Below are 22,381 nucleotides of genomic sequence, written 5' to 3'. Positions count from 1 at the left end.
GCTGAAATGAGGTGGTTCAGAGCCATAGAGTCAAACAGCATGGAAACAGACTCTTCAGGCCAACTAGGTCCATGACAACCATATTCCCAAACTACACCAGACCCACCGGCTTGAGCTTTGCCCATATCCTTCCAAACCTTTCCTATTCAGGAAATTGTCCAAATGCTATTTAAACTTTGTAACTGTACCTGCATTCGTCACTTTCTCTGGCAGTTCATTCCACACTTGAACTACTCGCTGTGTAAAAAAGTTGCCTCTCAAATCCTTTTTAAATCTTTCTCCTCCCGCCTTAAAAATATGCCCGCTAGTTTCGAACTCTCCCCACCACCAGGGAAAAGAGCTTTGCTGTTCACCTGATCTATGACCCTCACGGTGTTATAAACCTCAATAAAGTCATCCTTCAAACTTTTACACTCCAGTGAAAAAAATCCCAGTCTTTCCAGCACTCCTGATAAAACAAACCCTCCAATCCCAGTAACATTCTGCTAAATCTTTTATGAACTCACTCCAGTTTAACAATATCCTTCCTACAATCAAGTGACCAGAACTACACACAGTGCTCTAGAAGAGACCTCACCAACATCCTGTCTAAAATTAACATGACGTCCCAACTCTTGTGCTCAGCTATGACTCAATAGGGCTTTGTGCCAGTTTTTAAAAAAGGCTGTTTGACCCTTTATCTTCAGCTTCCTCATATTTCTGCTCACAAAATAACTGGAAATAGTTGTATTTTGTATAATTAAGGGTGGATAATAAATCATGGCTGTAACCCATATCCCATGTGTGACAAAGAAAATACATACCAGCAATACCTCAGAAGGCATGCTGACATGAAAAATAAATGGAACAATCTGAAAAATTCATACTCAGTTGACACTGAAAGCAAACTCTGATTTATGAAACCAACAGAAATCCAAAAATTATTAGAAAAACTCAGCAGGTCTGTCATTTATGAAACCCACTTAACAGATATAAATCCTCCCCAAAAGTGGGCAATCTCTTGTAAAATCAAATACACACAGTCACACGCAAGTTGAAAAACAACTAATCCTTTAATTGCCTCTTAAAACTGTAATCCAAATGTGAATTCAGCCCCTGCTAAGATAAATGGCTGGGAGATTTTGAAACTTTGGTCATGCATTCATAATAGGTTTAGCTGTAATAACAACTTTTGAGGAATATCAATAATGAAGTCTATTGAAACTGCAAAAACAGATGTATTGTTTGTGTGTGTTATGCTACGAGGCCCGTCAATTAATTCATACCAGTCGTGGATGTCTACTTTTTTGTATTTGAACTAAAAGTTTCATCCTCATCTTTTTTTTAAAGCAGCCAGGGATTCCAATCACTCTTGATCATGGTACTTAAATAGATTTTCTTTGCTTTTCAATAGCAATTCCATCTCATCTGTCAAATCATAACTCCTAGGCTGTAGTTTAGGATCATTGGAATAGATAAAATAGGGTCTGATTGCACTTGTCATGAATTTCAAATGACCCTGCTTAGTTTATACTTCATGCTTCTCTGATTCAGTGTCCTCTCCTCTTCCCTGTGTCAGCAAACTTATGATTTCCTGAAAATGGGGGCAGAGTCTCTCGACACTTTGGATCTGCCTGCTGATTTTAAAGGCATCTGGAGTTTTGCTGAATCTGCAAAAATCCAACCCCATTGTTTTTCCTCCTAGTTCATGTTTTGCATATTGAGTATCGTATCACTTTGTTTTGTAAATAGAGTGAAATCCCTCACCTGTAATTATTAATTCAGTTGTTCTTCGCACCAGCTTGTTTTTGTATTTCAATTCACAGGTGTAATTCCCCAAATCGTCCTCCTGAACCTCTTGGATAACAAGAGTGTTTCTCTTCTGCAAAATTGAACTTCTCCATGATTTAGGTAAACATTCCTAGAATAACATGGGATTAATAAAGAGCCTTATGAGAAGTGAACTCATTTATTTTCAATTAGCTATTGCAGTTCAACATTTTTAAATTGTTTTCTTTTTATTCAGACAGCCCTGTCTTGCAGCTTACTCATTTGAGAAGAATCTCTATATATATAGTAGTTCAAAATGTGCCAATATCAACATTTGTTAATTTCCCTTTGTCCAATTCAAACATTTAGGAACCCCTTGGGTTACACATTTTCTCACAAGTTGATATCTGTTGCTACATTCACTGCGAATCAAGTCATGCACTTCTTCCAGCACAAAGATTTTGGTCAAATGTCTATCTGACCCACTTCAAAATACTGAAGGAGCGTGATTTATACCAGGCTAACTTACCAAAGCAGTGAACTTTGCTAACATATCCTTTTCCAGTCAGTAACATAGTGCAAATGCTCCAAAACCATTTAATCACCTCAGACTTACTGTTATTCTGACATCTGATAAAAGGTGAGATTGGTTAAGTATCTAATTTACTAATGTGTTGATTCTGAATACCTTTCCATCAATCACAGTTAGCAAAGGAAATCTGGACAGATCACCGACCTTGATTATCTGTAAACACCCTTCATTCTTGTAAATACAAATAATTACAAATGACATCAGTGATGTCCATTTATTTTTCATCAGAAGGAGTTCAGTCAATTTTCCCTCGATTTTTACTTCCTTTGCTAGAATCAGTTCACTTTTTTCAATCTTTTTAATCTCTAGTTACAATTTCAAATTGTCAAGGAAGTAATCAGGAATTGATTTGCTGTCTTCACAGCCTTGTATTTGAGTTACTGATTGAGGACTGCACCCAAACCTTCCTCCCTTCCACTTCTTTCAATTGCAGATACAGAAACCACACTAAAATGCTTGGCCCATGTACATAAATTCTTCAAATCAGCTGGAGCATTTTCCATATCTTCTCTGTTTTATATTTAAACACATAAATTAGCACAATCAGCAAGTTCTCACAATAACAATTCTCAATCAGAAATTTGCAGATGTTAAAAAAGCAGATGGAAAGAAAAGCCTTGTGAAATTTCACTACTGACATATTATTGATGTGTTGACAAATTACTGTCAATGTTACATTGAGCTGATTGTTCAGGATAAAAATTAAGCATAGACCCAATTTATCTGGTGGAATTACACACCATACAGCATAGGATTAGCTCATTCATTACAATAGGCCTTTATTTAATTTCATACAACCCTCCTCCCATCGTTTATCATCAATATCTCCTTTAAAGACTTCTGCCTTATTTACTGATCAAGCTTCCCCTAAAATCAATTTAAACTAGTCCCTCATTAAATGGTGGAGGCCCTTCAAGGTGTTTGAAAGATATACTCCTGTTTCTAACTCTCATTTTTTTAAAAATGCAGATGGTAACAAAGTTGGAAGCAAGACTTCAAACCACATCTGGAGTATTGAGTAGGGTTTTGGTCCCCTTTCTTGATGAAGGATGAACTGTGTTGGAGGCAGATCAGAGAAGACTTGCTTAATTAATTCTAGAGGTGAAAGTCTTGACTTATGTGGAATGATTGAGCAGTTTAGCCCTATACCTATTAGAGTTTAGAAGAATGGGAGAAGATTTAATTGAGGTTGCTAATGCGGATTGACAAAGCAGACATAAAGTGGATATTTCCCTTGGTGGGGGAATCTAGAAATTAAAGTTTTTGAGAAGATTTGTAGCTCGGTTTGTGGATGAGGTTGTCGACTTGCTCACTGAGCAAGTGGGTTTGGTTGCCAACCATCCCAGCAAGCCGAGGTATATAGATAACAAGAAGGACAGAACACCGACGCTTCACCGGAGGCGCACTGATGATGTTACCCAGCAGGGTGACAAAATGCCTGTAACTGAACCCACTGGCTCAGCAAGCAAGTCTACAACGTCAATCTAGAATTGGAGGTAATAGTTTTGGGGTAAGGGATGGCAGATTTAAAACTGAAATTACTTCTCTCAAAGCGTCATGAGCCTGTGGAATTCATTACGCCACAGTGTGGTGGATGCGAGGACACTAAGGAGGAGATAGATTTTTAATTAGTGATGGATTAAAGGGTTACGGAGAGTGGGCAGGAAAGTGCAGTTGAGGCCAATTAGAGATCAGCCAGGATCATATTAAATGGTGGAGCAGGCTTGAGTGGATAAATTGTTTCATCCTGCTCTGAGTTTTTTGAATTCTTAAAAGTTTACTGCCTTTGACCAGGGTCAAAATAACACGTAAGGACGAAAATGGAATGGCAATGCAGAACTTCAACACAATACTTTCAACATGGAAATGCCGAATGGAAATCTGTGATGGTACAGCTCACACAAGATCATGGCAAGAAAATCAAATTTGTGGAAAGCAAGTGTGCACCCTGAGGCAGACTTCCCAGAACATACAGATTATGAAATGTTAATGAAATTAATAAACTATCAAGAGAAATAGCCAAAATGACCAGATTTATGAAATAAAAGAATTGCCTTTATTACCTTGTACCAAACAATATCAAGATCTTGGTGTTCTGTGATGAAGTCTTCAATATCTGGGCAGTGGATTTCTTTGCTTTTAGTAATTTCAGCTTTCTCCAAATTTCGAATCATACTGTTGTAGCAAAGTCCTGAGTCATTTTCTGCCACTGTCAAGGACATTGTCACCTTCATACAATACGTTGAGTTTCTGCAACATAGAAACATTTTCTATTCTTAATTTCATTTCAGGCATCTCAGAATATTAAAAAAACAACAAGAAAATGTATTGATTCTTGGCAAGACGCCATCTGGAACTAAACAGTGGTGCTCAGCCATGGATGAAATTTTAAATAAGATTCAAAGCGCTGAAATTGATAACTTTCCGCATTAGTAAAACTTTAACAGAAGTACCTTTCTATGATCCTTCTGTTTTGCTGGCTCTTAATAAACAAACTGTATTCTCTAGTATGCCAAATGCTTGTTTTCAACAAACCCCTAAGTGCTTAATATATGTTGCTTTGAGCCTGAGTGAATGCATCCCATTGCAAGTCGTCAAATAAATTTAAAATGTCTTCTGGTGTAATTCATAGCAGCCAGGGTTATTCCACAAATGCTACATAATAGCAGAATCACGCCTAATGTTGGACATGGTGCTCTGAGGTTTGCAGTCTTTGTTATTTGAGAATGATCAATATATTGTCTGTTGCAATCAGTCAAAACAATGATTGCTACTATGGAGTCAATATAGTGTGGAACTGGAGGAACACAGTAAGTCAGGCAGCATCAGAGGAGCAGGAAAGTTCTTGTTTCTGGTTTACACCCTTCAACAGGACCGAAACCTGAAACGTCCCGACCTGCTGTGTCCCTCCAGCTCCACACTGCATTGCCATATTTCCTAACTGCTACTATGGATATACTTTCAAAACAAGGCCCAGCACCTTTTAGAAAGTAACTGTCCGAGTATTGCATTGATGCAATTAAACAAAAGATTGGGAGACACTTGCGCTAGGGTTAGGGTTAGGGTTAGGGTTAACCTTAACCCTAACCCTAACCCTATCTCACATTCCCTATGGTATGTCTGGAGTTATCGGAGTTATCATTTATTTTCAATTTAAACAAAATCTTTGAGATAACTATTTCCCAATGTTTCCTTCATAGCAATGTATCGACCAATCAGAGTCCAAATCAGCAGCTTATTTCTTGTGCGGTATAAATTGTTGTTGCCTTTGAAATGTGGTAATCTTGCACCTGTCCAGTGGAGTGTACAATGAGAGCTTTGCCAATATGTCCGTTTTGCAGAGATACTCAAGTTCTGTACTGTCAAGTGGCTATTTGAACACAATGTCACTTATTGTCAGATCAGTTTTTTTTCACCCATAGGACATAGGCATCACTGGCTGGTCAACATTTAATGCCTGCACTTAACAGCTCTCAAGGAGCTGGTGGTGAGCTGCTTTCTTGAACCACTGCAGCCTATGCAGTGTAGGTTGACTCACAATGCCCTTAGGGAGGGAATCCCATAATTTTGACCCAGGCTAAGACTGTGCTAAGTGACTCACTTCTTGGCTCCCCAAAGCCTGTTCACATTCCACAGGGTACAAGTCAGGAGAGCGATGGAATACTTCCCACTTGCGTGGATGGTTTCAGCTCCAACAACACTCAAAGAGCTTGACAAAGCAGCCTACTTGATTGGGACCATATCGACAAAGATTCACTCCCTCCACCACTGACGCTTCACTATCGACAAGATACACCACAGAAATTCACCAAAGATCCTGAGACAGTACCTTCCAAACCCATGGCCACATTCATTTAGTCCATTTTAAATGGAGGCTATTAGATCCGAATATGAGACCAGAGGAGGCCAGGCAAATGACCAAAGGGAGGGTCTGCAGCTGTCATTGGAATCAAGGCACCTGAAAATGTGAATGAATGCAGTCAGTGTAGATATCGGTCTCCACTATTTCAAAGCTCAGAAGTGAGACTGTAAGTGGTTGGTAAGCAACCTTACTACTTGCTGTTGCTAAGCTCCCCCACGGTCCCAACATTAATGATGGTCCAACCTCCAACATCCAATGGCAGCCTACCTCCTTTCAGTCTCTGAGGAGATTGATATTACAGGGAGCTCATTGACAATGGCACCCTGTTCAACTGTTACAAATCACATCTACATTTTGTCTACCACCTGCTAGCTTGGGCAAAAGCAAACCCAGAGCAATGGGAGTAAAAATTGTGTACATTCTTTTGAGAGGGTTTGACAAATTTTTGAGGGAGTCTGTGTCAGATTTTGAGATGGTGCGTAGATGACACCTCATGTACCACTTCCCAAATATCCTCTCAGCACGGCTCTAACCCCAGCTGCAGATAGTAAGATGCCGCTCATGTGAAGCAGGTAAATTCCATCTTTGGATGACCCAGTTAAAATTATAGTGGTTACAACAGCAAAGTGAGAGGATTGAAATTTTGATGTGAATGACTCACTTTCTGACTCTTCAAAGTCTGTCTACAATGTACAAGGCACAAGTCAGGATTGTGAAAGAATACACCCCATTTGCCTAGATGGGTGCAGCTCCAACAACACTTGGGAAGCCAGATACTATCCAGAACAAAGCAGCCCACTTGATTGTCACCCTATCCATTACATTGAACATTCATGCCTTTCACTAGTAACATACAATGATAGCAGTGTGTGCCATCTACAAGATGCAATGTGGTATATTACCAAGAGTCATTCAACAGCACCTTACAAATCTGTGACCTCAACCACCTAAAAGGACAAGAGCAGAAGATGCATGGGAGCAAAATCACCTACAAATTCTCCCTGAAGCCACATATCTTCTTGACCTGGAACTAATTTGCCTTCACAGTCCAATTAATAAAAAAACTTCCTTCACTGTCATTGAGTAAAATTTCCAGGACCACACTTCCGTCAGCATGGTGGGTGTACCTCCATGATATGGACTGTAATAGTTTAATAAGATGGCTCATCAACACCTTCTCAACGGCAATCAATAATAGGGAGCGATGTATGCAATCCATGAATTTTTTTAAAAATCACTTTCTGTCACATATTACCTAGGTCAATATTGAAGTTATAGTCATGGTTTTTAGGATATCCTAGTTAAAGCAAGGCAGTTAAAAAAAAAGCTCCTGCTATCCAGCAAGCCCTCTTGGATGTATCAATGTTAGCTGTGAACTCTGTTTCCACAGGCTTCTGACAATGCTTGTGACCGAACCAGAAGGTTCACTTGTGTAAGGTGCTGGAAGGTGATTGGACCCGTACAACTGACAAGAATGAGTGCATTCAAGGGAAGGGGAGAGGAGACAACTGGCAGAAAGAGGAAGTGGGATTGAAAATGACAAATAGCTCTGTTTTGCAGCATCTCACTTTCTCCTTCAGAGACACATACATGATTTATGTCTTGGAATATGAGCTTTGGAAAGTTCTCTTGTTTTTTTTCAGTGAATGGTTACACAGTTATTCCAACCAGACATAACTTTCTGACAATGGCTTAATGTAAGGCAAAGAAATTTTCAAGACACTTTCCACAAATGAAATTTCAAAATGCTCCAGATTCTTATTTCAGAAAATGAAACCAAATTTTACAAATAAGTTTCATTTTTTTTGCATGAATAGAAGCCTAAACTATTGGAATGATTTATTTACACAACTCATCATATTATCTTCTTCAGACTGAGCTTGAAAAAGCTCAGATACGTACTCCCAGTGATTTCAACAAATTCATTCGTTTTCTCCACCTATTCACTCAAGAAATTAAATATAACCTCAGAGTATATTTTACATAAGAAATAATTTTAAACTCCCCTGTCAAAATATGTCAGCTGGGAGCTGTGTCATTTTGAGAAACATTTATTACGTAAACTGAAGGCTTGTCATATCATCAGGGTAGCCAAGAGTCCTCATGATCTATACTGTTTAATTGCTAAAGTTAGTGACCACTGTAGAGCAAGGGGAGGTGGTGAATGTTGGCAATGTGACTGGAGTAGCGGTCCAGAACTGCAGGCTACCATTCTGCGGAAATGGGTACAAATCATCTATGGCAGATGGTGAAATTAGAACTCAGCATAAATCTGGAATTAAAAGCTAACCTAATGGTGACAATGTTACCATTGTCCTTAACGAATATTTGGCTTGCTAAAACAAAAGCAAAATACTGCAGATGCTGGAATTCTGAAACAGAGAATGGTGGAGAAACTCAGCAGGTCCAGCAGCATCTGTGGAGAGAGATGCAGAGTTAATATTTTGGGTCCAGTATGGCTCTTCTCCAGAACTGCTGTTTCTGAAGAAGTTATATTGGACTCAAAGTGTTCAATCTGTTTCTCGCACCACAGATGTTGCCAGGGAAGCTGAGTTTCTCCAATATTTTCTGGGTTTAGTTTGCTGATATCCTTTATGAAAGGAAGTCTGTTATCCTTACTGAGTATTGTCTACAACTGGTATGGGGCAGCATGGCAGCTCAGTGATTAGCACCGCTGCCTCTTCTTCAGATTGAACTTGAAAAAGCTCACATACGTACTCCCAGTGATTTCAACAAATTCATTTGTTTTCTCCACCTATTCACTCAAGAAATTAAAACTAACCTCAGAGTAAATACCTGGATTCAATCTCATCCTGGGGAAACTGTATGTGTGGACTTTCACTCCTTCACTGATAAAGCAGCAGGACTCTGAAAGCTTGTGATTTCAAACAAACACTTTGGACTATAACCTATTGTTGTGCAACATCTGACTGCTTGGAGTTGGCACATTCTCCCTTTGTCTGCGTGTGTGTTTTTCCTCATGCTCCTGTTTCCTCTCACAGTTCAAAGATGTTCAGGTTAGATGAATTGGCCATTGTAAATTGTCCATAGTGTTCAGGGATGTGCAGGCTGGTGGATTAGCAGTGGGAAATACAGTGTTACAGGAATAGGGTAGGGGCATGGTTCTAGGTGGGATGCTCTTTGGATGGACAATGTAGACTCGATAGGCCAAATGGCCTGTTTCCACACTGTAGGGATTCCATGATTCTATGCAATTGACTCTGGACCTATAGCAATGTGGTTGACCCTTAACTGCCCTCGAAGATGGCCCAATATACTCCTCCGTTATATCAGACTGCTGAGCACTTTGTGTGATCCCACACCCTCAGAAGCACTTGAACTAATCAAGAAGAAGTGACACATTAAGGCTGGGTAGTAAATGCTGGTCTAGCCAGCAATGGCATATCCTATGAATGCATATCAAAAATAAAACATCTTCTGTATAGTCAGCCATCTGTTGTATTTGCACCCATTTAGATCTGGACTTTTGAGCATCGTGGATTTTAATAATTTCACTATTACTGGCAATGGCTTCAGTTGTCAGGGCCCTCTTTTTTAAAAAATTAAATTCCTACAGTGTGGAAACAGGCCCTTCGGCCCAACAAGTCCACACCGAACCTCAGAGCATCCCACCCAGACTCATTCCCCTATAACCCACCTAATCTACACATCCCTGAACACTATAGGAGACTTAGCATGGACAGTCCACCTAGCCTGCACATCTTTGGACTATGGGAGGAAAGTGCAGCACCCGGAGGAAATTCACGCAGACATGGGGAGAATGTGCAAACTCCACACAGACAGTTGCCCGAGGTGGGAATCAAACCTGGGTCCCTGGTGCTGTAACGCAGCAGTGCTCACCACTGTGCCACCATGCTACTCCATCTCAGGAATTTTCTTGCCAAACCTCTGCACCTTACTTTCTTCCATTAAAAACATTACTCCTTTGACCATTCCCTCTTCAACCAAGCTTTTGCTGATCTGATATAATGAGCGGTATTTAACGGGTTCCTCGAGGGCTGGTAACAGCCTCGGATTGTCTCTGTTATGAAATGTCCATTTGATTAAGTGTCAGTCTGGCATTTGTCTGACCCAAGTGCCTCTTGACCAGGATAAAGGACACTGAGGACTGGCTTTCTGTTGAAGCTTATCAGATGTCAGCAGCTCTGAATGCACATCAGCACTACCTTGGTTTAGTGGCCATGGATGGAATTGCTTGTCACGACATCTGAGTGGATTAGTGTTGGATCCATGGTGAATAGGAGAATGAGGACAGTACCCCAGAAGCTGGGATGCAAGGTCACTGCCGTGGGAGGGGTTGGCAGAAAGAACTTGAGATGGTATGCATTAGGCTTCCCATATTCCTGTTGTCAGATCCCTCGACCAATGACAGCAGGATGAAACCCTTTAGTGGGGATTAAGTGCGATAGAAACACAGGAACATGGAAAATAGGAGCAAGAGTAGGCTATTTGGCCCTTTGATCCTGTTCCTCCAGTCAATATGGTCATAGCTGAGCATCCAACTCAGACCCCTGCTCCCATACTCTCCCACAGCGTTTAGCCCTGAGAACTATATCTAATGAAATTGGAAATATTCACTGTTTTGGGGTCAACTGCTTTCTGTGGTAGAAAATTCCCATAGCTCTCCATTCCCTGCATGAAGAAATTTCCCCTCATCTCAATCTGTATACTTAGACTGTGACCCCTGATTGTGGGCTCCCCTGTCATTAGGAACACCCTTCCTGTGTTAGCTCTGTCCAAAGCTGTTAGGACTGTTCAGGTTTCTCAGAGATCCCCCTGATTCTTCAGTCCACTTAACAGTCTCTGTTGGTAGTGAATCAGGAAAGCTGAGAAGATTGTCTACAAGTGATAATGGGAACTGCAGATGCTGGAGAATCCAAGATAACAAAGTGTGAAGCTGGATGAACACAGCAGGCCAAGCAGCATCTCAGGAGCACAAAAGCTGATGTTTCGGGCCTAGACCCTTCATCAGAGAGGGGGATGGGGTGAGGGTTCTGGAATAAATAGGGAGAGAGGGGGAGGCGGACCGAAGATGGAGAGAAAAGAAGATAGGTGGAGAAGAGAGTATAGGTGGGGAGGTAGGGAGGGGATAGGTCAGTCCAGGGAAGATGGACAGGTCAAGGAGGTGGGATGAGGTTAGTAGGTAGAAAATGGAGGTGTGGCTTGGGGTGGGAAGGGATGGATGAGAGGGAGAACAGGTTAGGGAGGCTGTGGCAGCCTGTGCTGGTTTTGGGATGCACTGGGTGGAGGGGAAGAGCTGGGCTGGTTGTGTGGTGCAGTGGGGGGAGGGGACGAACTGGGCTGGTTTTGGGATGCGGTGGGGGAAGGGGAGATTTTGAAACTGGTGAAGTCCACATTGATACCATATGGCTGCAGGGTTCCCAAACGGAATATGAGTTGCTGTTCCTGCAACCTTTGGGTGGCATCATTGTGGCACTGCAGGAGGCCCATGATGGACATGTCATCTAAAGAATGGGAGGGGGAGTTGAAATGGTTCACGACTGGGAGGGGCAGTTGTTTATTGCAAACCGAGCGGAGGTGTTCTGCAAAGCGGTCCCCAAGCCTCTGCTTGGTTTCCCCAATGTAGAGGAAGCCACACCGGGTATAATGGATACAGTTTACAATTTATTCCAGAATCCTCACCCCATCCCCCTCTCTGATGAAGGTTCTAGGCTCGAAACGTCAGCTTTTGTGCTCCTGAGATGCTGCTTGGCCTGCTGTGTTCATCGAGCTTCACACTTTATTATCTAAGATTGTCTAGAAGCCTGACCTTAACTTTTGCAAAAGCAGAAATATGTCGGACTCTCTTCCATTTTATCTGATTAAATAAATACACTTCATGAGGAGGTGGACATTACATTCCATCCAAAATTTTCTTACATGGCTCAGTGATGTCATAGTGGGAGAGGTTTACAGCACATAAAAAGGCCATCTGCCCAACAAGTTATGTTGTTGAGATGAGAAAAGTTGGAATCAAATGATGGTGTATATTATTATAATGCCTTAAATATATTGAAATGGACCAAGAGTTTTGTTTTAAACACTTCAGTGTAAATACTTGGTGTATTTCAATATGTTAAAGGCACTGTATTAATACGCATCATCATTTGATTCCAACCTTTCTTATCTCACCAAATATCAGGGACATGACAAGTAAAAACCTAGATTCTCTCACTTTTTGGGCTGTAAAGGTTTGAATTTGTCCGGTTCTGAGGAAGGGTCACTGGACCCAAATCATTAGCTCTGTTCTCTCCTCCACAGATACTGCCAGACCTGCTGAGATTTTCCAGCAACTTTCTTTTTGTTCCTGCTTTACACCATCCACAGTTCTTTTGGTTTTAATTAGGTGTGAATTTGTCTTTGTTTGATTCGAGACATTTGGAAAGTATTTTTTTAAATTATTGACATCTATACATTCACGGTGAATGTGAATTTATTTAAAACTCATTACATTCCAGTGTCCTTATATTTTTCAGAAGTAATCCCTAAATATTCCAATGAATAGTTATGTACCTGAGAAAGTCAATGTTGTTTACCTAGACATTTAAGGGCGGAAGTTCTGATAACCACGCCATAATTGCACTAAACTTGATACATGTATGCCATCTTTACCAAACAAGAAAACAGTTTCTCAAACACACTCAGCAGCATTAGGTTGCTTCTTAAGTGCCTAATTCATTGAAGTTCGACAATTTTACATATGCAAAGCAAAGTCCTGTTTAAACGTGATGTGAAATCAGGCATTTTCCATTGGGAAAAGGAAATGGTTTTGGACTGAAACTGTAATACTATTCTAAGTTTCTAAAAAAATCATTAATTTCTCATTCATGTTCTCTAAATATTAATATACAGAAAATAGATCAGAGTTATTGGGCACAATCAAATGGGGGCCTGAATGACAGGAGCATGTGGTGAAAAATAAGGCAGAATCATGAGAGAAGCCTCATGAGGTCCATTATGACACTTGGAACAGCTTGTAGCATCTTTTAACTAAGTTCCAGGTGGGGAGGCAAGATTCTAGGCAATGGCAAATTGCTTATTAAAGGGGGATTATTGCTTGTTAAGAACATTATTATCTGTGCATCTTGCATCATTAACGCACAGTTTCCTATCCTACCACCCATTGTAGATGCCAAAAATTGTCAACCTGGAAGTCAAAGTGGGTACTTTGTTCCCACTCTTGTTCCAAAGGATGCCCACGTTGGACATGGGCCTCCATGGGGCCCAGTCCATGGGTACTCAGCACATGTACCCTGGGTTCATGAACATTTTTCTCTATTCGTTCAGGGGATGAGGGCGTTGCTGGCTAGGCAACATTTATTGCCAATCCCCAATTGCCCAGAGGGCAGTTAAGAGTCAACCACATTGCTGTGGGTCTGGAGTCACATGTAGGCCAGACCAGGGAAGGATGGCAGTTTAATTCTCTAAAGGGCATTAGTGAACCAGATGGGTTTTTCTGAGAATTGACAATGGATTCATAGTCATTGTTAGACCCTTAATTCCAGATATTTATTGAAATCAGTTTCCACCATCTGCCATAGTAGGATTCAAACCCGGATCCCCAGAACATTATCTGGGTCACTGGATTAACAGTCCAGCAATAATACCACTCATCCATCATCTCCCATTGGTTCCTATCAAAGGCTAGCATCTAAGAGCCTTCATGGCACATCTCTAATCTGCACACAATATGCCTCTGCATGCCTATGTCGGCTCAGAGGACAGTACGAACTGTGAGAGTAATGTTACAGCAATGATACTTTATGTTTCTGGTCACATACTCAGCCCATGCACTGCATCTCTGGGCTGTTTGTCTGCTCTCTTAGCGTGCACTCACTTGGCGTCTACCTGGGTTCTCACCGCATCCCAGCTTTGCCCTGCCTTGGCTAGCCTCGTCTTATTTACACCTTGCCCCTTGGCCAGAGAAACCAGGCTCACAGTCCTGCTGCACTGCCTTGCTGTTTGGCATAGACCGAAAAAAACAGGAAGCTTGCAGTGGTTGTTAGCAGTCCTCAGTCAAATCAAAGCCTTTGCTCTTGGCATCGCAGCACAATAAGGCAAGGGGAGCCTCTGATACCAAGCCAGGGGCTTGGGCACAATCAGTCAGCCACTCAGTGGCCAAAATTGTGATAGCTGCCTCATTAGGGATGCCACGTCAAATAATAGGCAACCCACCACCTGTGCTGAATCTTTCTGTCCTACTGTGGGCTGTTTACCTCCTGGAATGATAGCAAGTTGGTATTGCAAGAGACAAAAGTGAGTTGCACAGCTGTGATTATTGGTGCATTTGGATAAGAGCCCTGAATGGATATGTTGGCAGAACTAAGGGCATGTGGAGTTAGTGGCATCAGGTGGATCAGGGCAGGTGACAGCAAATGAGGAAGACGTTGCAAGCAAAAGTGATTTGATTTGAATTGAATTATTATTGTCATATTTACTGAGCCACAGTGAAAAGTATTGTTTTGTGTGCTATCCAGACGAATCATAACTTATATAATTACATCAGGGTAATAGACAATAGACAATAGGTGCTGGAGTAGGCCATTTGGCCCTTCGAGCCAGCACCACAATAATAGAACAGTAATAAAACAGAATGCAGAGTATAGAGTTACATCAACTGAGGAGGTGCAAAGAAAGATCATCTCTAATGTATGAGAGGTCCATTCATAAGTCTGATAACAGCGAAGAAGAAGCTGCTCTTGAATCTGCTGGTACATGTTTTCAAATTTTTGTATCTTTTACCCAAATGGAGAGTGTGAAAGTGAGTATAACCAGGCTGGGAGTGCTGTTTGATTATGTTGGTTGTTTTTGTGAGGCAGTGTAGACAGTGTCAGTGGAAGGAAGACTGGTTTTCATTATGGACTGGGTTACATTCACGACTCTGCATGTTTTTGCAATCCTGGGCAGAGTAGTTGCCACACCACGTGCCAAATTTCCTCAGCCTTCTGAGGATGTAGAGACATTGGTGTGCTGCCTTGACCAAAGTGTTGACATGGATGGACCAGGACAGATTGCTGGTGATATTTGAAGCTCTCAACCACCTCCACATCAGCAGCAGGGGCGTGTATTGCAAACCACTTCCTGAAGTCAATGACCAGATTCTTCATTTTGCTGACATTGCTGGAGAGACTTTTGTCTTTACGCCACGCCACTAAGCTCTCCATCTCTTTCCTGTACTCTGCCTCATCACTGTTTGAGATGCGACTCACTGTGGTGGTGTCATCAGCAAATTTGTAAATGGAAATGAGGCTGGGAGATGGGTGCGGGAGCAGGGAAAGTGGGAGTTAGGCATTGGAGAGAAGATGGTGCCACCAACGCTGTTAGAGTAGAAAAGGTCATTGGCCTCCATCCTACCTTACTGGGTAATACTGAAACTAGCTGAGACTGCACTGATCAGGGTAGAAACCTTGGACTAGGCAAGGGCAGAAGACAAGCACCAGAAGCTCAGGGTCCCTGCCCATGAAGCAGGGTGCCAATTTCCCCTTTCTCGGGGGAAATGTCAGGAATCATACAGGGCAGCCCTGGACTGACAGTACTTGTCCAGATATGGAGCAGGCTTTTAAAGGTGGCTCGAGCACCAAGGATGCCAGTCCATCCTGGGATACTCTGGCTGTGGTGACTTGGTTGGATAATGGCAAATGGCCGAATGAGGCTAGAATTGGGCAAGGGGGATAGCATAGTGATGGTGTGGGTAGTTAATTTGGAAAGTTTGGTACAACAACGTGAGAGGTCTCCCCAGGCCTTGCAACGAGAATCTTTCTGGGAAACTCAACTGAACTGATACTTAAGCCAAAAAAAACAAAAAATTCAACCTATTTACTTGAATTGATAAGAACCTTGCACAGTTCTGTAAAAGATTGATTAGTTGAGTAAAATCTTGATAGTTTTGAACCAGATGAACAAATGGTTATCAGGTTACAGTTTCTGATGTAACTTTCTGATAATGTTGTTGCTGCCAGTGAGAAATGAGCAGTAAATTTGGCAAACCATGGAATTTCGGTGGAACTGAAAAGACTAGCTCTTGTCGCTTTTTGCACTTGAATTGAATTGCTTGCCTTTCAGAGAGCCAATTAAGGGTCAACCACCTTAATTAGTGGTCAGGAGTCGCATCCAAGCCAGACTAGGTAAGGACAGCAGCTATCCTTCCCAAAAGGGGTATTTTAGTAAACTAAAAACGATTACTTTACAACAATTGACAGTAATTTCATGGTCACCATTGCTGAGACTATTTTCAATTCCTGATTTATTTATTAATTGAACTTAAATTCCACCAGCTGCTGTTGTAGGATTTGAACGCTTGCCCCCAAAGCAGTTGCTTATGTTTCTGGATTACCAGTCTGATGACATTACAGCTTTGTTCTCCTCAGTTTGCCTCCTAGGTACTGTGTGGGCTTAACACCAGCTTCACAGCTATGACAAAGCTTTGCTGCAAAATGAAAACAGTAACTAAACTGGAGTTGGACCCATACCAGTGTGACATTTGATCCAAGTTAGGAGACTGCCTGTCAAAATGGTCAAACATCACTTCAGCTTTGCAGCAAAACCCACACCTCTACATCTACTTTTACACTGCTTTTAATTTTATGTAATAAAAGAAGAGGGGACTGTTTTGTTGCAGGCCACAGTGCGTAGTGGCTTGAGTCTGGCTCTAAAAACCTGTCTCACCATTCAAACGGTGCATGGACCAATCCAGGCAAGTAGAACACAACGGAGCTTTCTCCTACTAGATGCTGATACAAAGCAGTATATTGGCAGCACAAGAAAACTGGCTAGAAAACGCATTGCAATTTTTTAGCTAGTTTGCAGTCTTTGTGTGGTTTGGTACTACACAGTGTCAAGATTCAATCCCTATTTACATTACTTAGTTGAAGTCAAACATCTAGGGTAGATTTTAATCGGTGTTTCCCAGGTTAGAGAGAGAGAGGAAAACAGAACTTATACCAGAGATAGCAAATTTGGGTCCTTATAACAATGAATATTCTTCGATCAAAGATCTGCTGATATGGAGAATTCCAAATAAGATTGATAGATTTCAGTTAGGTAAGGGTAGCAGGCAATGTAGCACTGAAGCTACATGGAGTGAAAATCTAAAACAGCCAAGATCTACTGCTCCAAAAGGATGGAAATGCTGAATGGTTTGCTGTTCTTATGTTCTAATGGTGGAACTCAGCATTAACTTTGAGCAGATTCACATTCATGTCTGCATTTCCGTGAAGTGCAAAACTTGGATTTCAAATGTCCTCCTCAAATCTCTATCTACAGACACTCAGCTCCTGCTGATGTTGTGACCCATACAGACTGCAGGGTCTAAAGAGCTTCCAAAGTATTTGGCACCAACTCTACCGGCCACCTGTGATGTAGTTCCACTCCTGACAAGAGATCCATCGGCAGGATGGTGGGGGTGGAATCTGGATGAATTAGCAGGAGTGTCTTATCAGCAGTGGTTCAAAGCAGGGCAATGGCGTGCACTCTTGCTGATTTGAGAGGCACTAATACTTAATCTGCCAAAAGTATCCTATTTATGCTCTGATGCGATGTCAAATGTAACTGACATTCACACCAATGCAAAGAAGGGGTTCTGCGGGATGGTTTTGTCGTGTGCACATTTATATATCAGGGCAAAACATCATGTCATGAGATTAAAAAAAAACCACTGCATCAACTATTTGGCTCATGACTGCGATTAATGGGGTAGCTTTAGAGTTGTAACTCCAAGGAGCTATTCACACTGTCTCTTTTGCAAACAAGTGTAAGTCAGCTACATGTATCCTGAATGGAACTGTTAATCAGATGGCACATCTGTTAATAAAAGAAGACATACAGCAATAATAACCCTTTCAAGCTTGTATTACTCAGCACAGAACTCAGGGAGTCCTTAGAGATGTCCTGTGTGTAAAAGCAAAGATCACATCGTGCCAGATAAACAAAACTAATATATTCCACTGAGTATAATATGACAGCATAATTAAACAGAGATAGCTGTTTAATAGTTATCACCTTTTCAACAGTGGTGTTAGTGTTAGAATAACTGGTATCCTTGAAAAACCTATTAGCAGTTTTGTGCTGCTGATGATACAATTCAATGTCAACAGTACGTTATTAGGGATTACCACTAATTTTCTCTCTTCAAATTTTTGCACGGAAGTGGGATAATATTGATAAAGAGTGTTAATGGGCTGTTTATTCCTCCTCACCAATGATTCAAGAAGATCACTCTCTTGATAGTAAGATTCAAAAAGTGACATAATATCAAATAATCAGGAATAAATAAAACAAAACTGACACACCTTTACAATGTTCCTGGTTAAGAATGTGGGAAGCTAAGTTCAGATATGGGAAGGAGCTTTGAGCATTATTTAGGTTGAATCTCAATGCTCCAGAAGGTGTTTCTGCAGTGATATGTAATATATATCAGATGGCCATTCCACTCAATCCTGTACCATTGCCCATAATGCGGAAGAGGGAAGGGCGGGACAGATGAAGGTGGATTCATCCTTAAACCTGTTAAAGCCTTAACTACTAATTAACTGGCAGCTAAGACTCTCAATCTGCCCTAAACTGTTGGGCAGTGGCACAAGAGCTGAGAATGCAAAGATTGTTTTTGAAAGACCTTCTATGTCAGGGAGGATGAAGAACTCAGGACGGTGTTGTTGGCATATGGGCGTTGCTAACTGGTATGCACTTATTGCTGGCTTCATTTCCACCACATCCACAAACATCCATTCCCTCTATCACTGACGCCTCATAGACATTGTAAAGGCTATCTACAAGATACACTGCAGAAATTTACTAAAGGTTCTGAGACAGCACCTTCCAAACCCATGGTCACACCCATCTAAAAGGACAGGGGCAGAAGAACCATGGGAATCCCACCGCCTACAAGTTCCCCTTCAAGCCACTCAGCATCCTGACTTAGGAATATATTGCCACTTCTTCAGTGTCGCCGGGCCAAAATCCTGGAATTGGGCATTGTGGGTCATCCTACAGCACATCCATGGTCAGCAGTGGTTCAACAAGATAGCTCGTCACCACATTCTCAAGTGCAACCAGGGATGAGCAATAAATGCTGGCCAGCCAGTGATATCCACATTCCACAAACGATTAAAAAAAAAGTAATTATTGGAGTTCCTTGCAGAATAAAAGGACTTAGCCAACAGCCACACTTTGTGAATGTGAATTTTGATTACAGGAAGACCACAGAAACTATGTTATCCAAATGATTAATCCATGAGGTTGGGAGACGAGCAAGAAAACAAAGTCTTCTGAGATTCACTAAAAACAGGTAAAACCAAACAAAAGGTATTTGCAAATGGAACTTCACTGAGTTGGTAAGGGGTCACTGATGCTGGAGCCATTTCTGTTTGCAGTGTGTATGAATGATTGGGAGCTAGGGAAGGAAGCTATTTTAAATTTGTTAGCAACACCAGTCATTGGGGAAGTTCCAAAAATAGAAGAGACACACATTACAAAGGGATTGATGCAGAATGGGAAGCTGGAATGATGAGTGGGAACTGTCATTTAATGCGGACAACCCAAGCTAATAGGACTGGGGACAGAACTGAAACAGCAAGAATAAAAATTAAATGACTAAAAGCAACAGATCACAAAATAAGCCTGAATTGTTGAGATGCTGGTGAAGCCAACAGCTCTGCGAAGAAAGTTAACAAGATTTTTGAATGTATAGCCAGAGGAATAGAAGACAACCCCTTAGGGGTAAAGATGCATCTGCAAAAGACAGAGATAAAGTCACACCTGAAATAATATTAAGAATTCTGCAGCAAAAATATTTAGTTACTGATACCTTGGTGAAAGCAATGGATCATAAGAAGAGGTCATAAAAACTTGAGATTATTTATTCTGGAGAAGGCAAACATAGGATATATCATGCTAGTACTCAATATTTTTAATAATCAATGAACTGAACATGAGAATAAATATGTGTGAGATTGCCAAAAGGGGACATCAGCTGAAACTGCAAAGGGGAAAGGTGTAAAGATAATTTACATTTGGTTAATTACATCATGAATGTTAATTATGCGCAATGAATTGCTTTGGAGAGAATGGAGATATAATGCATGAGAAACATTAAGGAATGATTGGATAAATATTTCAGGGAATGTGTCTCATTTCACAGGACTGATGGGATGAAGTAGTATGAAGTGAAGATCCTGTGCTTTCCTATTTCCCCTTTTGCTGAATGAGCATTGAAATTGGCTGCAAGTTCTTTACCATGGTTAAGGAAATCACAGTTGCAAATAAAAATTACACATCAGGCATTATGCATTCCTGTGAATTTGAAGGAGGATTACAAAAGTAAGATGCAAACTAACTTTATTTTTATTTTAGGGACAAAAGCAATCATAATTTTGGCAAGTAATGGAGAGAATATACGTGGGTCTGTGCTGTCCCTACTATCAGCCATTGAGGTTTTTCCAAGACATTACTGAAGGCATTTCATGTGCTGTTAAGATTTGCATGAATCTTTTTTCTTCCAGACCTCAGTGTATAAATATGACTCATTAGCTTTGCAAAACAGGCTTAATGACTGTAAAACTTAAACAGCAGATTATAGCTCAAAAGGCAGTGAATTAACAGGCCTGAAATTGCAGAATTAATGATGCATGTTGTCCATCACAATAACATGATTACTTTTTAATCATCAAATGTGTTTCCTGATTTAGCTCAAATTAAAATAGATTGCAGATAACCAAACAGTGACAGCTACTTATAAAACTAAAAGGAGCATTCACATTGGTTAAAAGAAAATATTAAAGTTGCATGATGGAAAAGATATAGCTATTTCTTGACAAATAGAATCAGTTTATTGGGAGAAATGAAAATCGTGGTATAAGATCATTTATCAAACAAAGATGGTTGCAAAATTAAAATAAACATATATTTACCAAAGGTGAATTTGAATGAAGCTCTGGTCTGTTTCTTATGGTTTAACAGTTGACAGCAATGGGAAAGGAACTGATTCATCTGAATCCCATTTGTCTTGTTCAACACTGAGCTGAACATTAAATGCACATTCAATCATCACTGTTACTGTCCTATTCAGGCTTTTGTCACTTTCAGACACAAATTATCCCCAACTCAAATGCCACCCAACATCAGTCTCAGACTTGTTCTAAACTGTGACTTCCTGTGTCCTATTAAATGTTATATTCATTCATTATCCCCTTCTGGCCAACCTGTAATGGGTACTCATTTCTGAATGCTTTGGCTTCAAAATTCTTTCCTTTATATACAACTTCATCAATGACCTTTCTGCATTACACTTCTTTAATCACCTGGAATGAAGAGGTCTACCAGCCCCTCCAATCATGAGTGTCACAACAGTCTTTGTCTTTCAGAGTATGCTCCTCAATGCATTTTCCTTCCTGTCTACTCAACTTCAAGTACTCACCATTCTGTCCTTAAACCTTTCTGCATTGCCTTATCTCTCCACACTTTGGCTATTAATTTCAATATCTATCCCCTCTTTCTTACCAATTGCCATCCAGGTGTGAACATAAATTTGTTGCCAACCTTCTAAGTTAGAAACTTCAAGCAGCCTTCCAGAATTTAGAGTGTATAATTTAAGCTGACACTCCGGCGCAATTCTGAAAGAATACCAAACATTGGATATTATCTGTGAGTCAATGTTCATGCTTGGATCTAAAGGATTCCATGGCTCTGTTCAAATTGGAATAAATTCACTTAAAAAAATACAATCTAGTCATCATCTCATTGCTATTTATGGAACATTGCTGGGAGCAAATTGGCCTTTATATTTCAGAGCATTGTCACAATCACTACATTTTGAAAGTACTTAAAGCATAAACTATTCTGCAGTGTTATGAGGTTTTGAAAGGTGCTACATATGTGTATGTGCTTACTTTTCCTAATTCCCCTAAATTGGTGCCTGGAAATTCTCTTCATCTGTTTCTTCTGGGACACCATGATTTTTTTTTGTTGCATTTAGTTGTGAACTGTCATTACCATATTGCTTTAGAAAAAGTCCCTTGCATCAAAAAATGCTATATCAAAGCTTTTAGTATTTGACTTTATCGTCATGTGTACTCTAATATAGGAATACCGGATTGTAGTGAAAAGTGTCATCAAAACACATGACAAGTTTGATTCTAAGATCTTCTGCTAGCAAAGCAAACCTA

The 22,381-nt window shown here is 40.7% G+C and overlaps 1 protein-coding gene across 2 annotated transcripts in view; it reads right to left on the bottom strand.

The window, feature by feature from the left end:
* il1rapl2 (interleukin 1 receptor accessory protein-like 2) overlaps positions 1-22,381 on the bottom strand; it is a 976,263-nt gene that overhangs the window by 436,750 nt on the left and 517,132 nt on the right. For both annotated transcript variants that reach the window (XM_048544046.2, XM_048544048.1), the window contains 2 exons: positions 4,405-4,591; positions 1,747-1,900 (listed from right to left, as the gene is read on the bottom strand). In XM_048544046.2, the coding sequence (XP_048400003.1) occupies positions 1,747-1,900; positions 4,405-4,591 (341 nt within the window). The remainder of the gene's footprint in view (positions 1-1,746; positions 1,901-4,404; positions 4,592-22,381) is intronic.

Source organism: Stegostoma tigrinum, chromosome 15 (genome assembly GCF_030684315.1).
Source record: "Stegostoma tigrinum isolate sSteTig4 chromosome 15, sSteTig4.hap1, whole genome shotgun sequence".
In the NCBI taxonomy this organism is placed as follows: domain Eukaryota; kingdom Metazoa; phylum Chordata; class Chondrichthyes; order Orectolobiformes; family Stegostomatidae; genus Stegostoma; species Stegostoma tigrinum.
Note: the sequence above shows the minus strand (reverse complement) of the source record. Positions and strands in the feature narration are given on the sequence as shown.